General features: G+C 40.1%; 1 protein-coding gene across 4 annotated transcripts in view; it reads left to right on the top strand.

Moving 5' to 3' along the window:
• Papola (poly(A) polymerase alpha) overlaps window positions 1–11234 on the top strand; it is a 52234-nt gene extending 41000 nt beyond the window's left edge. For 2 of the 4 annotated variants that reach the window (XM_075947728.1, XM_075947727.1), the window contains 5 exons: window positions 2358–2458; window positions 2884–3104; window positions 7225–7287; window positions 8860–8934; window positions 11034–11234. In XM_075947728.1, the coding sequence (XP_075803843.1) occupies window positions 2358–2458; window positions 2884–3104; window positions 7225–7287; window positions 8860–8934; window positions 11034–11129 (556 nt within the window). In that variant the 3' untranslated portion in view covers window positions 11130–11234. The remainder of the gene's footprint in view (window positions 1–2357; window positions 2459–2883; window positions 3105–7224; window positions 7288–8859; window positions 8935–11033) is intronic. The other 2 variants (XM_075947730.1, XM_075947729.1) reach the window with 1 other exon arrangement.
• The last annotated feature ends 11089 nt before the right edge of the window (window positions 11235–22323 follow it).

Genomic DNA, 22323 nt, shown 5'->3' with positions numbered 1-22323 from the left:
TGTTGCTGTTAGGGAAGGTTAAATTAGGTAAAGGAAGCATTTTTTCCCTTTGGAGAATTTAATATGCTTGTAAACATACAAAGTAGTTTTAAATCGCAAAGAAGGATATATCTGTGTTTTAAGATTGAGAACACAGTAGAGCTGCATTTGTATTCAGTGTTCACAGGTTAGTGCTGTCTGGCATTCTCTTTCAGTCAGGTCTTAACCATATAACCTGTTTCCAGGGGACCTTTTTGGCAATTGTGATGGTTATGTTGATTGCTACTAATAAGTCAGCATGAAAACATTGAGTTTTAAGATTTTTTTTTTACATATTTTAATCTTTGAAAACAGTTTTAAAATTGGGATTTTTCTACTACCATCTAATCAGGGTCATGGGCGCTTTTCTGGAGAAGTATAGAGAATGCTGAGGTTCTGTGAAGAGTCCACTGTTTCCTTTCCCAGTTCTTGTACATGGTGTTTTCTAACTAACCATGCTCTATTGGAAGACTCCAGGCCTCGCTATATATAATATTCTCATCAGAGATCTATATCTATATATTATATTATATATATCCTGTGAGTCACACTTAACAGTTTCTGATTTGTAGTGTTAGCTTCCACATTTTTTATATTCACGTATGTATGTTATTTACAGGGTTAGAAATTAATGTAGGGCCTACAAACTATAAAATAGGCGTGTACTTAGTAATTTAACAAATTTATTTTTGTTGAACACTACAAGGCTTTTTTGAGGCAGGTTCTTACTGCATAATCCTAGCTACCTCCAAACAGATCTGTCATCTTCATTGTGTACTTGTCTTTCATCCTATATTGATCTTTTCTTGAGTGTCATCACCTATTCTGTTGACTCCGCTACTTCTATGTTCTAATGGTCTCCATGACTTTAAAGCTAACATCCTGTTCTGTGTGAACATATGGCAACAGAAATCAAAAAAGTATTGCTGCCATTGCCCTGGCTTTACTGTCTATCCAGCTTCAGGTATGAATGTGTGCTGCGGGGTGGGTAACCTGATGACTTTGTGCCTTTTTCTTTCAGAAGATTAAAACAAAAAACAAAACTTAAACTTTAAAAAAAATGGTAATGGTAATATGCTCAGTGGTGGTGGCACATGCCTTTAATCCCATCACTTGAATGGCAGAGGTATGCTGATCTCTTGAGTTTGAGGCCAGTCTGGTCTACAGAACTAGATCCAGAACAGCTAGGGCTGTTTTACACAGAGAAACCTTGTCTTAAATAAAAATAAAAAATGGTAATATAATGCTGGGCGGTGGTGGCACATGCCTTTAATCCCAGTGCTTGGGAAACAGAAGTGATTAAAACTCTGTGAGTTATAGAGACCAGCCTGGTCTACATAGTGAGTTCCAGGGCAGCCAGGACTACACAGAGAACCTCTGTCTTGAAAGACAAACAAACATACAAACAAAATGGAATAATTGCTTGAGCAGAAAAGTTGAGATGGAAGAGTAGAAGAATGATTTTTGCTGAGATGAAGATGTACTGGCATATAAAGACATGGGGGCTTGTGTGGGATAGCATGAATAGGCAGGCCTAATACTCATCTTCCCAGAGTCCTTTGATTATTCCTGACTAGTGACTGACTGTCAAGTTCTAAGTAAGATCATTTGCTGAGATGAGAGGACACTGCAGAGAGACCAGGGGCTTAAAAGGGGTTTAAAATAAAATAGTAAAATAGCCTCTTGTCCCTTGAGTCTCTGCTGTATACTCAGGCCAGTAGATGAGCTTTGAGATTTCTTTATATCACTATAGGTTTCTGTTTGCAGACATTTCTCAGACTTCTTACTCCTTCTTAGGGCAATTGTCATACTCAAAGAGCAGGTACTTTAGAACCAAGATTTGTCATTAATCATGTTAGACAGTTTTCAGATTAATACTTAGTCAAGTTAGATAGGTGTATTCTATTCTCACTGGCAGATTAAATACTCATTGTACTGTCCATATTTAAAGTGAAGAATAGCATCATATTTTTATTTTTAGGCGATACTTTTTTGTATTTTTTTGGATTTCTTTTGTTTTTTTGAGGCAGGGTTTCTCTGTAGCTTTGGATCTTGTCCTTGAACTCACAGAGATCCGCCTGCCTCTGCCTCCCAAGTGCTGGGACTAAAAGCGTGTGCCACTACCGCCCAGCTAGTGGCTACTGTTTTGTGTGAAGTGTACATAGGTTGTTTATGTTTATACTGATGTATGCATTTTACATGCTTTTTAATTGTTACAAAAGTATTGAGAACCTAAAATCAAAGAAACAAAATCTGTAGCATATGTTAACATTTATAATTGTTGTTAAAAATACTCTAATTGACCCCTTCCTCTCCTTCCCTTCTGTTTCCTATTTTAGCAGAAACAGTCCTGCTCCAGCTGTGACCGCAGCATCTGTGACCAGCATCCAGGCTTCTGAGGTTTCTGTGCCACAAGCAAATTCCAGTGAAAGCTCAGGGGGTAAGAAAAAGGTTTTAGATTTTGTTTATGTATATGTGTGTGTCCCTGTTTGTCTATATGTATAATATGTAGGTGTAGTGTTTTCAGAGGTCAGAAGAAGGCATCCCAAACAGCCTCTGGAATTAGAATTAACACATGGTTGTGAGCCTTTTAATGTAGATGCTGGGAATCAAACTCTGGTCCTCTGCAATAGCAGTGTATGTTCTTAACCTCTGAGCCACATCTCCAGTGCCCTCTCCCCCCTTTGAGGCATAGTTTCCTAATGCTCTTGATGTCACCCCTTGTATGTGAGGTTATAGGTGTTGCTTGGTACCTGGCTTTTAATAGCACATCTAAAGTTACTCATAAACAAGTTAGAGACAAACTTTCTTTGTAACTTGATGTTTAATGATTTTAGTTTGTATGCTTGTATCTTTACTGTTTAGGTCCATCGAGTGAAAGCATTCCTCAAACTGCCACACAGCCAGCCATTTCTCCACCACCAAAGCCTACGGTCTCCAGAGTTGTCTCCTCAACACGTCTGGTAAACCCATCGCCTAGACCTTCAGGAAATGCAGCAACAAAAGTACCTAATCCTATAGCAGGAGTCAAGAGAACATCCTCACCCCATAAAGAAGAAAGTCCTAAGAAAACCAAAACAGAAGAGGTATATGTGCATACATACATACACGAAAAGATACAGCTGTGGCAGTCCTGCTCGCCTGCGCTTGAATTTAGTGGGGAACACTTTCAGAAAGACCCTGCACCTGCAGTGCTTCGCTGCAGTTGTGCAGTACTGCAGCTCTGCTTCACTGCAGTAGGGCTCCCTACCACTCCCACTCTGGGAGCTGCCACATCTGGCAGTCGCAAATAATACAATTAATATCCTAATTTATTATTCTCCAGTGACTGTATATTTGTACCATTTTTTATGGCTCTTTTGACAATGTTTTGCCTTTATCTCAGATATAGAGTTTTATATTCTAATTGGTTGCAGAGGGTAACTGAGCTCTAGCTGACTACTAGGGATTCCTGCAGAGGAAACTTAAATCCACAGTTCCCAGTCCTCGGGGTTTAGTCTAATAACTGAACAAGTTGCAAAGGCAGGTTAGTTTAGGGTTACCAGCTCTCCAGGAAGCTTTCATCAGTGTTTTAACAGTCCTGTCAAAACAGCGCTGAGATGCAAGTAGTGCTGAGAAACTACTGGACATTGTGTTGACTGCTTGAGTCTTTCTGAATGGTTTCTAGTCCTGGAAAATCTGTGCCCAGGTCATTGGGGGTGCCATACAAGCACTGTACTAATGAATTGCCCTGCACTCCTTTAGTATTAGTCTTAATATAGGGTCAGTTGGATCTCTGGAGTTACTCCCATATTGTTTACTTTTTAGTAGGACATCACCATTTCCTAGAGGTATCAGTCCCCAGTTACCTGTTCGATGATGAATTCTGCCCTAGAATTTGTTATTCAGGAAAGTTCTTTAGAATAGGAAAAAAAAACCTTAGTTTCTCTTGGGTATCCATTACACTTTGAGCAGTATTGGTAAAAAGTTTCTAATCCAGTGCCTTTGTTTTAGATAGAATATTTACAGTTAATGGAGTAACTTAGATGTTGTTACTTATGTTCCTAAAGTAGAATGAAATGGTTAGACTGTATAAGATAGTTTCTGAAAACTGGTGTGTTTGTGTGTGGGGGTGGGGTTAATTAATGTTCTTGTGGTGCTGGGATATAATCCAGGGCCTTACAGTATGCTAGGTGGAGGCCCTACTACAGAATTACATTCATAAGCCCCTTATGGTAGCTTATTCTTTTAGGATGTTTTTATTTGACTCCTGCCTTAAGTCTCTTGAGTGCTGAGTCTTGTTATTTGTTTGTTTTAGGTAGCCATATTAAAGATTGCTGATATTCTGTGTCAGAGCACTTCTAGGAGGTGGGTTTGGAAATTGGTCTTTGAGGTAGTCTCAAAAGCCGTACTTGGTGGTGGTAGCACACACCTCCAGTCTCAGCACTCGGGAGGAAAAGGCAGGTGAATCTGAGTTTGAGGCCAGCCTGGAAGCAAGTTCCAAGACAACCAGGGCTGTTATACAAAGAAACCCTGTCTCGAAAAACAAAACGTCAACAACAAAATCCTAGTACTTCAAGCTGTCCTCAAATTTAGGGCCATCCTCCTGCCTCTGCTTCCTTAGTACTGGGATTACAGATGTGAACCACTGCCTGACAGAATCTTTTTAACCTTCATAGTAGACTCTGAGTTCTACACCTGATCTCCTTGTGATAGGCAACACTATGAGCTTTGTGGCGAATGAGGGTCCACAAACATGGCTTGCCACTCTGTAATTGCATTGATACTTGTGCTCCCTGTCCTAGAGCGGCAGTGGGGTATAAAGTTACATTTGGTGTGGATAACACACACACAGTCATTTGATGCTCCTGCATTTCTCATGAGCTCAGCACTCACTGCCTTCAAGTCAGCCTTACATTTACTCTTTTTCTTTTTTTTAACTTTATCCGTGGTTGTCCTGTGTGGTACAGAACAACTTCAGACTTGTAGCATTCTCCCTCCCTCCCTCCCTCCCTCCCTCCCTCCCTCCCTCCCTCCCTCCCCCCCTCCCCTTCTGAGTGCTGGCTTAGTAGGCATGATCTTCATGCCTGGCCTCCTTTTACCTCTCCCCCAAGTTCTTCTATAACAGAATCCACACAGTGTTATTGTTACTCGCTAGAATTGTATATTAAAATTTTTAGAATCATATCTGTAGTGGAGCAGCGGTGGTGCACACCTTTAACACTTTGGAGGCAGAAGCAGGTGTATCCCTGTAAGTTCAAGGCCAGTGTGGTCTACACAGTGAGTTCCAGGACACCCAGAGATCCACAGAGAAACCCTGTCTCCCAACCAAACAAACAAATCCCATCTGTAAGAGAGTATGAGCACAGTCAGATTAGCTTGCTTGGTAATAGGATGTCTCTGATTTCACTGTTTTAAAAATAGCCTCTTGTTTAAACATGGGGCCAAAAAAAGGTAAGATATAACGTCTTGGTGTCTCTTAAATGTCCTTTAAAATACAGGCTTCCTCCTTTTTTCGTAATTTTTTTTACTTTATAAATTTTCTCAAAATTTCATTAGTTCCTTAGAACCAGTTAACACAGTCATAGAACTTTCTAAAGTACAAGAGGGTATTGCTCACTTTGTGGGCTGGTTTTATTTCCCAGTGGAAGCACTCGAAGCTCAATGTCTCACGGTTACAAAACTAATTTTAGTTTTAGTTTAGGCATCTCATGTTAATAATTGAGTAAGTATATTATAGTATAACCCTCCTTAACTGGGTCATTTGTTTTCTGTTGATGTATTGGGCATGATCGCACATGCTGTAGTTTCACCAAACAGTGTAGAGAAATAGGAGGCCAGCTTGGACTTAATAATAGTGACGCCATCTCATAGACGAAATCTCAGGTGGGAATGGGGAATTGTCTTCATCCATCTGTATATAGGAGGGTTTTAGAGATGCTTAGTGTGTTCATGTATCCCAATAAAGTAAGCATGGTAAGTTTCTTCTATTACATTTTATGCCTAAATTAAGATATGTAGTGTATTTTAAAAGTTTTTTAAAGATTTTTATGTATGTGGTATTGGGAATTTGCAAACTTGGACTCATCTTCCATCATGTTATACCTCCAAGCCCTTTATGCACGTAGAAAAGTTACATTATTGTCACTCAGTCTCAACGGTTAACTACTCACCAGCCTTGTTTCGTACATAGCCTTTCTTCATTCAGGTATCTGATTTCAATCATTAAGTATTTGAATGTGTGTTTACAATTTAGGGCATGTAACAGTCATAGATGTGTCACAGCAAGATCAATAATCATGTTGAAGTATGTCATGTAGTCAGTATTTGTATATTAAGCAAGTGTGTGTTTTTAATTTGTTTGTAAGAAACAACACCATTATTAAATTTAGTTTTCACTGTATTATTTTTTATTTAAGTTACCTGTGGTTTCTGCTTTTTTAAAAGAACTTCTTTAAAACATTAGGAACTAAGGAGATAAAGCCTTTTCTATGAAATACAAGGACTCACTACCATGTAAAAAGCCAGGCGTGGTAGCACATGCTTGACCTCCCATTATCAGGGTACAGATGGTCCCCCAAGGAGGTGGATGCCTCATGAGGAACCGCACCTCTGGCCTCCTTGTGCACATTCAATGCACATGCACTGCACAGATGCACAAATGAACTCCTTAGTTATCAAAGCTAGGAAAATACAGTGTTAGTATAGTTTGTAAGACCCGAGGAGGACCTCAGGCCCTGCATTCTTTTCCATTATTGATGCTTTACTGAGACAGGGTGTGTGTTTCTGTGTGCACAGGTGTTTCTAGAGTGGTTATGCTTGGGCAAGTTAAAGAATATTCTGTATAAAGTTACCTAGTCATTTGGTGCACTAATGGGCACAGTGAGCTTCCTTCACTGGGGATCCTGCTATTCTCATTCTCAGGGTTGTTTGATCAGGGAACTATGTTTTCCTTAGAAAAAAATATTTCATGAGCTTTGTGGTTTGGGTAATGTACTTTATGTGATGGGATTGACAAAAACAGTTTTTATCATGTTTAAAAATTTTGGTGCTTATTAAAGCTAAGTTAAATTACTCACTCTCAGAAGCCCCCTTAGAAAGAGTCTGTGATCTATTTTAAGAATATTTTATCTTTATAGCTTTGAAACTTTATAAAATTAAAGCGTTAATTGGCAAATAATCTAAATTTTTCATTTTGGAGAATAAAGCTCTTTTTTTTAAAAACAGGATGAAACAAGCGAAGAGGCTAACTGTCTTGATTTGAGTGGACATGATAAAACAGAAACAAAGGTATACTAACTTAGCCTTTTGGGTAGAAGTGCAGATACGGTGCAGGTGCCTGTTGGTGGTGTGCTGTTTGTTCACTGGAGTGTGGGGTTTTCTTACTACTGTTTTTAGAGACCTCTTGGTTTCTTTTTAATATCAATTAATGCTTAAAACTGGGAATAGCACAGTCTGTAAGACAGGAACTTAGATAAGATGGTGCAAGTGTTTTTTGAGTTACTAGTGACAGTACAAGTGAGTGAGGGTTGGGCTGTGTGGGGCAAGAAGGGAAGTGTTGCTTTTGACTGAAAAGATGGTAACCTTCTTTTGAAGCAGTATTTGCCTGATGGCTTGTAATTCAAGGTAGTCTGAGACTCTGGGCTCTACTATTGGGTCTGACAGTGGGGTTTGTTGAGAAGACTCTTTTTCAGCAGTTTTCTACTTGAATGCGGTAGATAAGTGAGGAAGAGATTGGTTGTGTTCAAACTGAAAAACTGAGAAAGACATAGTTTTAGAAATTGAATTACACCAAAGACTTAATTTTCTCAATTTAGCCAGATTCCCGTGAATTTTACTTCCATGAATTAATCAGTATCCTTTTGGTGTTTTTCAAGCTTTGTGTGTATGCATATGTACCAGTGCCTTTTCCTTACTACTTTTAATGCACTTTGCAAATCAAGAAAATATGATGTTACATAGTCTGCATAATGACAGCACTGGAATTTTTTTTAACCACACCTTACCCAAGTAGTTGCTTATTGTTGGCAGTTGTTCCCATTGAAAACAAGTTTGCACCTTCCCACTGCAGTATTGCCTTACTGTAAATATCTGCCATTCAGTTATACTTATTTAATAAATTTTTAAGAACTTGATACATATTCCATATAGTCCCCTTGAAAGGCACCGCTTCCATTCTTGGTGTTTATTTCTTGTTTGCCCTTTTCAGTTTCATAGGTAAAGCAATGTTGTTTCCTGTTTTCACATTTTAAAAATTTGTTTTTATCTGTGTTTCCATTTGTGTGTGTGTTTTATACACGATGAAAGTGAAGGTGCCATGAGATGACACAGTTTGCCAGGGGTTGACTGATGGCACTCACAGTAGAACTGGGGAATTGATTGTTAGGCAGAGGAGGGTAGGAGAGACCGTAAGGAAAGGACAGTTTACAGGCATGTTTGCTACTTTAATTACAGATGGGGGGCAAATTTTGTGCCTCTCAGTAATTTTATATACTAACATTATGCAGTTTCTCCCCACATAATTAAGAACTTTCTTTGGATTTATGTTCTGTTAATTATTGTCTGGGTAACATTTTCTAAAGTGCCTGTGCATACCTTTAATTAGTACTTGTTAAAATGTCCAAGGTAGAGCTATTTGGGAACTATGAGCTATTTTGACCACACCTTATAATATCTGAAATGGGGAAATGACCTATAACAGGGCTTGATGACATACTGTCATATAATGTAAGTACATCTCTTTCTTCATCTTCCTTTTGCTAATTTGTCTTTTTTATTAGCCACCATGCCCATTTATACTCTATGATTTATTATTATTTTTTTAACGTCCTTGTTCCCTTCTCCCCATCCTTTGTCTCCCAGGAACAAGTTGATATGGAGACAAATGCGATTCAATCAGAAACTGTTCCTGCATCAACTTCTCTGTTGGCCTCTCAGGTACTAAATGCAAAAGCAAGGAGAGTTTTGTTAGTGACTTTGCTATTAGAGTGGTATATTGATTTGAACTGAGTGTTCATGTTAGACTATTAAAATTTTGTTTGGGAAGTAATTACTTGAAGCCTGTAAATTTTCTGGAGTTTAAAAGCTAGCAAATGCTAGGATTTGGAGCTGCTGCTCTGAGCTGTTAGAATGTGCTATCTAGCCTGGAGTTGTGACGTAACTGGCATCCCAGCTGCTGGGATGTGGAGGCACGGTTCTGGGGCTGAAACTGCTGAGCTGGGTAGTGAGGACCCATCAGAGGAAAAGGAGGCAGCTGGAGCTGCTCTGTTACACTGGAAGTCCTTCAGCTCCTCAGCTGTCATGTTTTGATGATATATGTTATTTATAGGTCAAGGCCTGACAGTAAAACCAAGAACAAAAAATTGTTACAGAACCGTTGACAAGGCTTACAGAGATTTTCATTTTACTTCACTTAGTCAGTACTTAAACATAGATATTTTTTTGAAACAAGGTCTCACTATGTACCATAGGCTCTCCTGATCTACCTTTGGCTCACTGATCTTTTAAAGTGTGTTTCTGTTTCAGTTTAGTTTTAGTAATGGTTTTATTTATTCATTATACAGTACATGACACCTTAGTTAATTAATGCTAGTGTTTTGCTGTGATATTTCCTAGTATACTAGTGATCTTGCCTTGCCTTCATTTTGCTTCTGAAACAGTTGTTTTCTTCCTGAATCCTTTTAAAGGGATTTAAAATCCTTAGAAAACAAAGGAAAAAACTAGAATCTAGGTCAAACTTGGGCACAAAAAAAATCTGTTTTCTCAAAGTACTACTAACTGGATTAACTGAACAGTATCCTTGAGCAAGGTGCCACCCGTGATGCTCTGCTCTGACTCCAGAGTTCATGTGGTCATGGAAAACATACTCTTCATGAGTGTTAACGTCCACAGTCTCCAATATCAGTGTTGTATCCAATTTCTGAAATAATTTTAACTCTGTACCTTTCATCAACCAAAATTATGAGAGGTAGCTAAAATAACATGATAAGTGTGCCTTGTATTGATCCTTGGACACATTTACAATTCAGATGCCTGTTTTGCTGTTTGTCTTACCGAGTAGATCCTCAAGCTATGGCAAGTCTTGGTGTTGCCTTTTAAAGGTGTTTTTTTTTTTATGAGAAAGCTTTTCATTTAAATGGAAAGATTTATAAAGCAGCCAAAGAAAACCCACCTCGATTATTCTGCTTTTAAAGAATGCATCTTATATCCTGTGATTATGTGGAAGGACTTATTTCTGAGGAAGTGGTAGTATCTAAACACAGCATTGCTACATCTCAAGATAATTACAGATGAACTGGTAGCATTTCCATTGCTTCAGAATAATCCAAGGTTAAAGGTCAAAGGAAGGTAGATTGGCTTTGAATTACCTGTTACTGACACTAGGTGAGGAGGAGAACATGAGACTCATTGTCTAATGTTTCAACCTCTGTGTCTCTTGGGAAATTTTTCATAAAACATTTGTGATTTATCTCTGTATTTTTGAATGTTAAAGATGCCTTGCAATATAATCTGTGTAATGCAGATTCCCCAAAAGTTAATTAAAAGTTAATTAAATTATTGTTCAGTTATACAGTCAGTTTTATAATTTATAGTGTGAGAAGATAACTGCAAACTGCTGCTTCTGTGTATCAGGTGAATATAAACGTTCTTCCACATGAGGGCACTCCAACACCTCTTCTTGTTGGAGCTGCTAGTATCATAACTACACATTGTCGAATATTATTTTATAGATGATTTTTAGTGAAACATTCTGAGAGCTGCTTTTGAAATTATTAGAAGAGTTTTTGATATATCTTAAATACTGTTAATATTTTTGCTTTTGAAATTTTCTGCAAGTTTAGACTATGTGATTGTACTAGTTAATGTTTATTCACATTACATTTTATACCATTTAGAATTGCTTTTTTCTTTTAATTTGAACACTTGCCTCTCATAATAAAGCTCCATCCATTCCTAGATAATAAAGCAGCAGGAAATACATCTCATTGTAAGTCACAGTTTTAAATCGTGATGTGTTCTTTTGCTTTTCTTCTCAGAAAACATCCAGTACAGACCTTTCTGATATCCCTGCTCTCCCTGCAAATCCTATTCCTGTTATAAAGAATTCAATAAAACTGAGACTGAATCGGTAAAAACCACCTCAGGGTCCATAAAAAGTATCTGCCAACTCAACCTGTTGTCTTCAGATGCTTAAAAAAAAAAAGGAAGAAGAAAAAGAAAGAAAAAAAACAAAACAAGGAGAATGGAGGGTACAAGACTAGACATGACTGACAGTGGATTTAGGTTTTTGGTGACCTCCCTTACTTGGGCTCATCAGCACTTGATCAGAAGTCCAGGTTAGTATGCGAAGCCAGGAGTACTATTATTATTGTGTTAGCAACAGTTGCATTAACTATTTCAGAAAAATTACTGCCTTTAAGAAGAAAAAAGAAACAAAGCCCTCAAACTATGTTTGTATCCATAATTGACATCCAGATTGGGTTTATGTGTGATGCATTGTTTGGAAAATTTGCAATACAAACTGGCATAAGAATTCCTTATTCTGATGATGCACTTTTATGTATTTTTTATTAGAAGGTAGAACTAATTTTAGATTTTTCAGCTTAATGGATTTTCAATTTTTTTCCCCCAAAGAATTTTCTTTACAATTAGTCTTTAAATTGGATACCTTGTGCTGTGGTGTACTGCTCTGCCTCAGAGAGGACGAGAGGACACCTAGCTCCGTCCTTAAGAGCAGTTGTGACCCTTAGGGTAAATTGTCAATGCTAAGGTATACTTTGGACACTGAAAGAAGAATTAAGAGATACTTGGTTTGGATAGGGTTATGATTAAGAAATATATATTTCTTTTTTATTTATAGAGTTGTTTTATAGTGCATACAAATCAGCAGTCAGCCAACAGTGCGGTCCTTGAGCTTTCTGAAGCTCTCTGTTCTTTTGCCTTCAGTCTATTATCTTCAAAACAACAAAAGCGCTTCCTCTTCCCCTTTTTGCTATTCTTTTCCCCTTTTGCCTGCATGCTCAAGGTAAGGCTTACTACACAGAAACCAGAATGCCAGTATTTTCCTAAGCCATGACATGAAATCGGTGACCCTGTGCTACATGGCACAGAACACTTAATTTTGGTCCCATGGCTGGAACTTGAGAATGACTGAAAGCCATACCTATGAAGCATCTCCCAAGGATTGCCATTTGATCTTTAAGAGGACTTTTGTACACTCCACAGAACTCTGTCTTAGACAAATTGATTTTCAATTTTAAAGGTGGGCAAAAGGCGTTTTCTTCCAGATTTTTAAACTAATTTTTATTTTTAACCAGTTTATCAAAATTTGTCAGTGAATTTTACATACAGAAACATTTTAAAATCATTTCTAGCAAGCACTTGACATTCAGCTCTCCACTTTTGAATCTTTTGTTCTATCAAAAAATTAGAAACCTCCTTTAAAGACAATAATTTCTCATAATTAAGTAGCAGAATTCTCGTCCATCTTTGTGACGTCTGAGGGATGCCAGATTTTGATAAACTTATTCTTTCTTAATCTGGATAAAGCAAACCCGTAGCAGCAGATCTTTGTGTGAGCATGGTTTTTGAATCCTCCATTTCGCTGCATTCTGTCTCATATTTGTGCATTCTCATGTTAAACTGCAATTACTTAAACTCTTCCCTGTCCTTCTAAATTAATTTCCAAAGTTGGAGTAGAGTCTTTCCCCTTAAGCTATGCATTAATTAAGGCTTTCTTTTTACCACTTACATTGTTTATATACAGTATTTCTACTCTCCACCTCTTGCTCTGCAGTCACCTTGCCCTTCCTCCACCACTTGAGTAAAGAAGACGGTCTGCTAACAGGTGACGTGTAATGGTGTCCGTGTGTGTAGCTTCAGAGTTAGATTGACATCACCAGGCACAGATTTAGTCTTGTCGTTTTGTTTACACATTGGGAAAAATTCAGTTTAATAAACGTTCCATGTAACTGCATCCAAGTTTCACCAGGCTGGAGACGTGGATCTTTTCTGTATAGTGACTTTTAATTCTAGTTTTCATAACCTGGAGATCAGACTGTTGCTTTCGCATGATGTAAGTAGTGTCTCATGACTGGAGTTTGCTTTGTTTTATAGTATCTGTACTCCTTGTATTTTTCAAGAGCTATTTTGTAAACAGATGATGTATTTCTCCATTGAAAACACAATAAAAAAAAAACAGCACAATCCCACAGTTGGCTGATTTCTTTTGCCTGTGTCTCCACCCCTCCAGTGACCCAATTGGTTTACCTATAACATATAGTGGGATCCTAAGTGAAGATTTGGAATTTAGTGTGTTGTTTTTTTTTTTTTTTAGGTTAACTTATTGGCAACTCAGTACTAATTTGTCTCACATGGTTGCAGGTGTTTGTCTTTCTCATAGTTGTGTTTTGGAGAGGGAAGCATGGGTGTAGCTACCACTGATTTCCATCCTCTGCAGCGGTGCACCGCCTGGATCGCCCACTGTTTCCCGTGTACTGGTGCAGTTTGCATTTCCCTTTACACCAGCAGGTGGCACTGCTGGTTTCAGTCCATTTTTAATTGTATTCCAGTCATCTTAAATCTTGTTTCTTTTACCGTATCAAATTCTGTTGTTTTAAACTCTCATATTGCATGAATAGAAGTGGACTAACCTTTGGATTTGTGATGATCAACCTTTAGATAGTTACCTTAGTGTCTTAGTAAAGAGACTTTATATAAAAGCCATTTTCCAGAGGGTTAGCTCCTGTGCTTTCATCCCATCTCCAAAAGTCCAAATTCTTAGACACTTCATCAAGTATATGACTTCAGGGGTGTTTCTTACTGACACAGAATGTCAGTTTGGGGCTTATTCAGCAAAAGTGAAAATATGGTAAAAAAAAAAAAAATCAGGACTCCATTGCTACAGAATTGAGCTTGCCTTGCACCTACCCTGGTAGACAGCTAGCCACGGACTGGACCCAGCTTCCTGAACTTTGTCACACATGTGGCCCATAGGCATTTTGTTAAATTAGTAAAATGATAATTGAAAATGTTTTGTGGCTCATGTAAATTCTGAAATAAAACTTTTATATTTTCTAATTAGTACCTCTTTTTTTTCTCTACACAGAAAAAATATTTTAAAGCTCTGCATAATGTTAATTCTGGCTGCATTCAAGGTGGCAGCAAATCAGCAGCTCCAAATAGTAACTGACACATGAAAGGACCAATCACTATAGCACACACTATAGGCTGAATCGTGCGACCTTAGTGTGCTTACGTGCATTTGAACAGAATGGTGAATTGTTTTCTAAAAGCACACACATTGGGATCTCTTGCCTATTTTAATTCTAATAAAAATGAATAGTACAATGAAAATAAGTTGCCTTTTGGCCTGAATTCTATCCTTTGTTTTTAGTTCACATTTCTGTTAGCTTTCTTAAACCAAAATCACGAATAGATGCTGTCTTGACTCAGATCTGAGCTTGGTAAATGAGTCATGACCTTCAGGTATACAGAAACAAACGGTCTAAGTCTTTGTGATGTATCTCATGTTTGTAGAACCAGTCTCTCCCCCACCTTTTACCAATTTAAAAGTTGTTGCCAAAATTTCCTCCCTGGGTTTAACGGTAGAAAAGAGAAACGTAAAGGATTCTTAGGTTTTTGAACACATTGTGAGCTTATTGATTTCATTTCCTCTTCTATTTGGTGAGCTTGAGGCAGAACCTAGGTCTTCCTGTAGCAGGCAAACACTTCCAGCTACACTCACAGCCCAGGATGCTCTGTGACCTTGAGAGAAGGTGCAGACAGCACCATTATATATGATTAACAGTGATGGAGACTAGTAACAAAATGTGTGCTCAATCCCAAACCTTCGGGGGTTTTGTTTGTTTGTTTTTTTAAGTTGTTGTTACAGTTCATTTAATTTTACTGGCTCCAAGCGTTTGTATTTTTTTCTGGACATAACTCACTTTTTTCCTTTGGAGATGCTAAAAGAAAATCTGTTTTGATAACATCCTAGTTGCTAATCAAATGACACTGTTGGTCGAAAGGAATTAAAATACATTTTGATTTTTCTAGTCTCTGTCCTAGGTGCTTTTTTTTCTTTTGTTTTGGTTATGTCATTGTTTATTGAACTTCCTCGCATGGCTTCAAGCCACCAGGACACAGGTAACTCCAACACCCCTTCCTCTTCTCTTCACCTCTTCTGCAGAAGAATTTGGCCTTTCTAATAACAGGCTCCAGTCTTGATGTTTGCAGCGGAGACCCTTGTCTGCTCACTGACCAGTGCACAGCTTATCCAGGTTGACAAGTTGGGCAGGAGCTCTGGTTCCTCGTCAAGTGGTACACAGACCAGCTTTCCCACCTGGGTGGTCTTTGTCTAAGTCTTGTGGGGAAGCATAACTCCAGCATTCCCATAACCTCCTGGATGCCTGCAGTGCTTACTGATGTGTGACTTCAGACTTTGTGGGTCTTCAGCCTGTATGGCATGGTGGCAGCTGAAAAGAAGGGGAGGCATCCTGGAGGTGTCTCAAGGTACAGGTGTGGGGGTGAGTCCTATGCCTTTTGAAAGGAGGGTTACAGCTGTGCTTGAGTTCAGATCAAAATTCCCATGTGTAAGTCAAGATTGTATCTCTCCTCTCCTTATTTGTGAATGCATATGCATGGGACAGAGCATCTAGAGAGGTCAGAAAAGTGTTTTGGAGTCCCTTCTTTCATAGTCTCTTTCATGAGTTCCAGGGATTAAACCCAGCTATTACATTTCCATGAGTCACCTTACTTCCTGAGCCATTTGTCCACCCCTGACTTAGTGTGGGGAATATATTTAAATAATGTCCAAATACAGCAGTGTGTCTGAAAGCATATTTTTAACTTCTCTGTTTTGCTCTACCACTTCAGAGTCTGTTTTTAAGTGGTAAGGATGACTTTATTAGATCCCAGAATTGATGAGGCAAAGCTCAAAAGATACGTTGGTTTTTATTTTACTGAGTGCTGTCTGAAAGGAAACAAACTGTTTTGTCTGGGCTCAGGCTTTCTGTCATCACTTTGGTCTTCTAGTATCCTCTTTTACTGGTCACAGGCAGGCAACAATAAAACAAACACATAGCATGATCTCAGAACATAAAAACATACTGTGAGGTTATCTGGAGTCATTGAGTCATTACCAATAAACCTGACCTTTATGGTAAGTAGGTCTTCATATGGCACTAGTGTGGTGAGCATGCACTGCTAGACCGAAGATCAGCTCTTGATATTTGGGACTTTTTAGAAAGTGTGTTCTACTTTAAGATACAGCAGGGATAGATTTATCAATTAAATAGTTGTGTGGATGTGACCCGATTTTTATTTATATGTGTGTGTCTCTTAAAATATTTTACAAGCCTCTTAGAAGCATTTCTCTTAATTAATTTATGAGATAAGTTACTTTTGATCTAGCTGATTTCATGCTGAAAATAAGTAGCTTGAATAATTCAAACATTCCTGTTTGTTGAGGGCTCTTAGAATTCCTGCAGACATCACCTCAGTCTTGTGTGTTCCACAGTAGTGTCATGTAGTCCCAGGACAGTTTAGATTTCGGGGGCGGAGGCACTTAGTAGTTTTTGCTTCAAGGACATCTGGAAATGGAAGTAGCAAAGGTGTGTCTGGGTTTCAGTGTGTTTCTTGACCTCTGCAGCCCCTCTGTCGCCATACATGGTGTGGATATTTGGGGTTTGTCTTGAATTTTAGGCATAAGCAAGCTGATGTATGTATCTTGGTGTTATGAGGTAGATGTCCTGGCTTTGTGCTTGTCTTGTAGCTACTGTATCTCTTGGCACAACACCCTCTTCACAAACTTTCACACTGTGTAGTTCCTGGTGCTGTGTGATTTCCAGAAATCTGGCACGAGAATGGGTCCTTGTTTGCGTTTTCTAACTGCAGTGGAGCTGTTAATAAAGAGATTGATGATAAAGTTGTCGAAAAGAGACAGTTGGGCAGAACTACTCCCCATGAATGACAGAGGGCATGATCTGCCTTCACAGCCAAGAATGCCGCCCCCAGCAGAGAACCGACCGTGCTTGGACATGGTGCCAAGACTGTTGGAGCTTTTACTGCACTCTTAGGCTCCTGTGTTTCTCTTGCATATTTCCTGCCTTTTCATTTTTAAGTCTCAGGTTCATGAGATGGTCAGAAAAGATAGGCATTGTGACCCTTCCACTGTGAATATTTGTCATTTCTTATGAATACACATTAATTCACCCTGATTTGACTTAGTGAATATTAGGTTTTACTCTGAAAACAAAAGCTGTAGTTTTTATTATAGAAAGCCTGCATTTTTTTTTCCTAGACTGTCCTTCGAGTCCTGATGAGGATGTACTGGCTGAACAAGGGTATCGAATGTCATAGCAGTGCCAGTGTGACTCAGCTTCCCATGCTGCTGGCATTCGGTCTGTCTGCAAAGGCGTTTTAGCAACTAGAATTTTGGCTTGGGTGGGCTTTTCTTTTTCTTTTTTTCTTTTTTTTTTTTGTTTGTTTGTTTGCTTGCTTGAGTCTAGTACCTCATGAGCCTATTGCCTCAAACTTGGTAATCTGCACCAGTAAGGATACTATATACTACTATGCACAAATTTTTGGCTGTTTTAGTATTGACTTTAAGGGTATGGTTATTTCCTGTAGTCTTTTTTATTTCTTTTTCTTTGTTGTTTTGTTTGACTTAACCATAACTAGCCTGAAACTCCTGGTGTAGATTAGGCTGGCCTCTATACTCACAGATGCTCCTGCCTCTGTTTTCTAAGTGTTGGAGTAAACATGCATGTCACCATTCTGGTCTACATTTTTTTTTTAATTGTGTGCAGGACACCATCTCCTTTGGTTTTGTTGAATGTAACAGTTTACTGAATTTTTCTTTTAAGGAGACGTTGAAGAAATCATTGTGACTTTTGTATTGTTATATGACCCAAATGTCAACACTGTAGTTTCTGAATAAAAATAGTAGTGGCACACGTCTTTAATCCCAGCACTCAGAGGCAGAGGCAGGTGGATCTCTCTGACTTCAAGGACAGCCTGGTCTACAGAGCAAGTTCAGCACAGGCTCCAAAGCTACACAGAGAAACCCTATCTCAAAAAAACAACAAAATCATTTTTCTTTTTGGGATGTCACTAACCAAAACTCCCCTGAAACTCAAAGGCCACAAAGTCAACTTTGCAGGACACTAAGAAAACATTTTCAGTACTTGCCTAGCATATCTGAAATTGCCCGGCTCTGACCCCTAGTCACTGCCCAGTGTGCAGCTGCCCATTGGCTTCAGTGAAGCTCCGTGGTTCTTCTCAAATCTGAGCAGGAAGGTTGTAGTTAGTTGGCAGCTTTGCCCCAAACTTTGACTCCCAGAGGCATCCATATGGTGTAATTTCCATCTCTGGGCCATAGTCTACACTCCAGGTTGAGCCAAGATTTCTATGTTCTAGCAGTCACCTTCTAAAGGAAGTTCTCGCCCAACTGTAGTGGGAGACATTTCTCTGGTTGTGTAGCATCACAGGTTTTGTGGGTTTTTGTTTGGTTTGGTTTGTATTTGGTGTTTTAAGACAAGATTTCTCTGCTTCGCTGTCCTGGAAATCTTTTTTTTGTTGTTGTTGTTGTTTTTTTCTTCTTGAAGACAGTATTGATATGTAACCCAGACTGGCTTCTAATGCCTGATGATCCTAGCCCAGTGTTTGAGTGCCGGGGTTGTAGGCACACACCACTCTGCATTCCTTGGATTTGTATAGTGGCTTTTTAACCGTATATTTTCCAGGAGCCTCAAAAGGTGTAAGAACAAGCAAACTTTGTCTTTTAGGTATCGGCCCTGCAATGGCTAGTGCTTTGTGATGGAAGTAGAGTAGCTTGTGTGTGGTTTTTGTTGTTTGAGACAGGGTCCTTTCATGTAGCCCTAGCTGTCCTGGAACTCTGTGTAGACTGGGCTAGCCTCAAACTCACGGAGTTCTTCTGCCTCTGGGATTAAAGGTGTCCACTGCTATGGCTGACTGTCGGGCTAATCGGGGAGTCCAGTCTGGTAGGGCGATAGGAAAGGAGCCTGGCCTGCAGTAGTCATTTGTAAGCAGTGGTGATTAACGGTCTGACTGAAGTAGGTCCTTCCTGCTGTTCTGTTTGCTGTCTTGACTGACTCCTGCTAGGAAAAGTAAAGTGGAAGGTCTTGAGGCTTGGCCTACGGGAGGCTCTTGCAACCATAATGTGTAAGAGGGTACATCTTAGGCCTAGTAACAGATTTGTGTTGGGCAGAAAGGCTGCACTGAGCACATAGTATGCATGTATGTTAGTGTTGCTGGAGTGAGCCCAGGACCTCAGATATGGATGGGAACCTGCTGCATAGCTAGCTGCTCTGTGTAAGGCTTGACAAGTTACCAAGGTTTGTGGAAAGATGGGCACCTCATAAAAGAGAACTGTAAGTTCTGTTGCGTGCAAGGCCTGAAATGCCAGTGGCACTGTGGCCAGGGTACCTGATGTCATGTGTGAGAACTGAATTGCACAGGAGACTTCTTTATCTGTGACAAGTTTGGGATATGATGGAAACCCAGAGCCACTCTTGAAGCCCGCTTAACACATTCCAGATTAAAGCAAGCCAGCCGGCAGCCTTGCCTTTGCCATAGGAAGAATGTCCATTTCCAAGCCCCAGAATGTTTGTGTTTCCAGTGTTAGCAGTTGCTTGCTGTGGGGCCGGAGTTCCCTGTTGCTTTCCAGTGGAGATGGATGAGGTTACTGTCCCCGATGATCTCCCAGTGCTCATTGACCTCAGCAGCTGAAAGGTTTTGTTGTTTTCTCAGTTGCAGTAGCTAAATGATGGTGGTGATTTTTAACCTGGGTTCAAGGTAAGATTCGGAAAGGTGGGATGCTTGAGATTCTGTTGAAGATAAAAGTCTAAATAAATAAACCTTTAAAGGGGGGGGGCGCTGAAGAGATGGCTCAGTGGTTAAGAGCATTGACTGCTCTTCCAGAGGTCCTGAGTTCAATTCCTAGCACCCACATGGTGGCTCACAATCACCGGTAATAAGATCTGGTGCCAACTTTTGTCTACAGGGATACATGCAGGCAGACCATTGTGTACATAAATAAATCTTTTAAAAAAAAGTTGTCAAGATTCATCCAAATGCTGTAACCAATTTCAGGTGTATGTGTTGTGGTGTGAGTTGTCCCACTAAAGGCTTCCCAGGTAACAACGGAGAGGGGGGGAAGGAAAGCGCAGTGGATGCATCAAATATGAAGTAGTGTGTGTAAGCCTCTTCCCTACAGGCTGCTAGAAAGAAATGGAGGGGGGCGACCTGAATTAGCTGCCTGGGAGTGGGTCTCAAACAAAAGAGATGTCAAACACATAAGGCCAGACTACACCGCCGCTGTAGGACTCTGGTATTGTTCAGTAATGCGTTGGCAAACTGCGTTGTTAAGGAATTCTCTCCCAGCTCTCAAGTGCACTGTGTGCTGGGAAAACCTCCACCAGTTTGAGGGAAAGCCCCGGCCTTCCAGGAAAGGAACATTCTGACCACAGCAACGTGTTTAACGTGTTTAATACCTTCTTAGTGAGTAGCAGAGAAATCAGAAAGAACATGTTCTTTCTAGGTTTGTTCTTTGAACTTTACATGGAATGGCATGTAGACAGGATGTGTTTAAAGGATCGTGGTTATTTTCTTTTTGAGGGGGTGAGTTGTGGTATAAACCTAATTTGGACTCCTTAGAGGGCAGGCGCAACGGCAGACTGCAGGCAGCAGAGCCGTGCCAGCCTCTCCCACCCTGTTCCCCAAGATGCCTTCCTGCTGTGAGACCGGGACAGGACCAGAGTAAGGAAGGCATCTGGGGGCAGGCAAAGCCGTCTTTAATTATGGTGGGCTGGGCACATGGAAGTCTCCATCATGAGGCTTTCTCCCTTTAATGCCAAGACAAGTACTGTGTGCCACTTGTGAAGAGACAATGGCCTGCCCGCCTGCCTGCCTGCCTCTGCTGAGTGCTGGCACTAGGAACAGTCCTCCAAAATTACTGATGGTAGCTTCGTTTTGTGAACTGTGTCTGTTAGGTGTCATGAAGTAGGTCTGATGACAGGAAAACGGTGGTGTTGGGGGTGTGATCACTTAGAATTGAGAAAACATACTTAGTTTGCTAAAACATCTTGCTTGGGACCTCACAGTAAATTAGATTTTACTTTGGGGTGTCTGACTCCTATAAACTTGGGCTTGAACAGGAACTTTCCCTTGGAAGGCTGCACTAGCTCTTATGTATTTAGCCTTCCTGTATCCAAATGTGTGGATGCTCGTAAAGCTGTTGGGTTTTGGGTGCTGGGGTGTGGGTGAGGAATTGTGAGGGCAGATCTAAAACGGCTGTGGAGAGACCTCAATAGGACTATATTCAGGATAGTTGAGACCTTGGCCAGTCTGGAGTAAGTCAGATTGGAGAAGTTCACTTGGAGAAGACTTGGCATCTTCTGGGAGGTGGGTAAAGTGCTCACCAACATCTAAAAGTGAAGTTATGGGTGTGGCTTCAGCATGCTGCATATAAAGTACTATCCAAGTGGTCATTATGGATTGTCATCTGGCAAACTGTTTATTAGGTAAGTTATTTATAAACAAATTTGATGCTCTTGAGTGTTAGTACCAGTTTTTGTCCTGACTGTGGAAGTAGGTACGCACTCAGCACTTTAACACTAGGGAAGCAAAGCTCTTGTCGGGTGTGATAGTGCACACTCAGGAGCCAGAGACTGGTCAGAGTCAGCTTTGTGGCCAGCCTGGGTTACATAGTAAAACTGTCTCAACAATCCCAGGAAAACAAGAAACCCAGGTCCATGAGGTGGTACAGAGGGAAAGTCACTTCCCTTCCAGCCTGACAACCAGAGATCAAGACCCACACAGAGGGTAGAAAGAATGACTATTGATGGTTTTCCTGATGCTCATATCTCTGAGGCACACATCCCTACCTACACAAAACACAGGTGCCCCTACACAACACATGGTTTTGTTTTTTTTTTTTAACCAGAAAAATAGAACCACCCATAAATCCTGTTTCTGGGATGGTTCTCCTTGTTTGTACTTTCCCCAAACACAATCAAAGTCATACTTTGTAAGTTTTATGTTTGTTTTACCTGATGTCAGATGTTGACTAGTAGCAGCCAGAGGATACCCTGGGTGTGCCTCCTTAGCTTAGGACAGCCATCTGGAGACTAGCTGTCGGCCATGGAGAAAGATGGTGGGGCCTGTGTGGACTGCCCAGGATGCAGAGCAGACAGTCAAGGTGAGAGTCATGCATTGTGGAGGATATTGAGCTCTGAAGCTAACAGCAGTGACCAACAAGGCTGAGACTTGTAATTTCGGTGAGCACAGTTGTGTTTCCTGCGA

The sequence above is a fragment of the Microtus pennsylvanicus genome, chromosome 14 (genome assembly GCF_037038515.1).
Source record: "Microtus pennsylvanicus isolate mMicPen1 chromosome 14, mMicPen1.hap1, whole genome shotgun sequence".
Classification (NCBI taxonomy): Eukaryota; Metazoa; Chordata; class Mammalia; order Rodentia; family Cricetidae; genus Microtus; species Microtus pennsylvanicus.
This window is presented reverse-complemented; position numbering and strand designations above follow the sequence as displayed.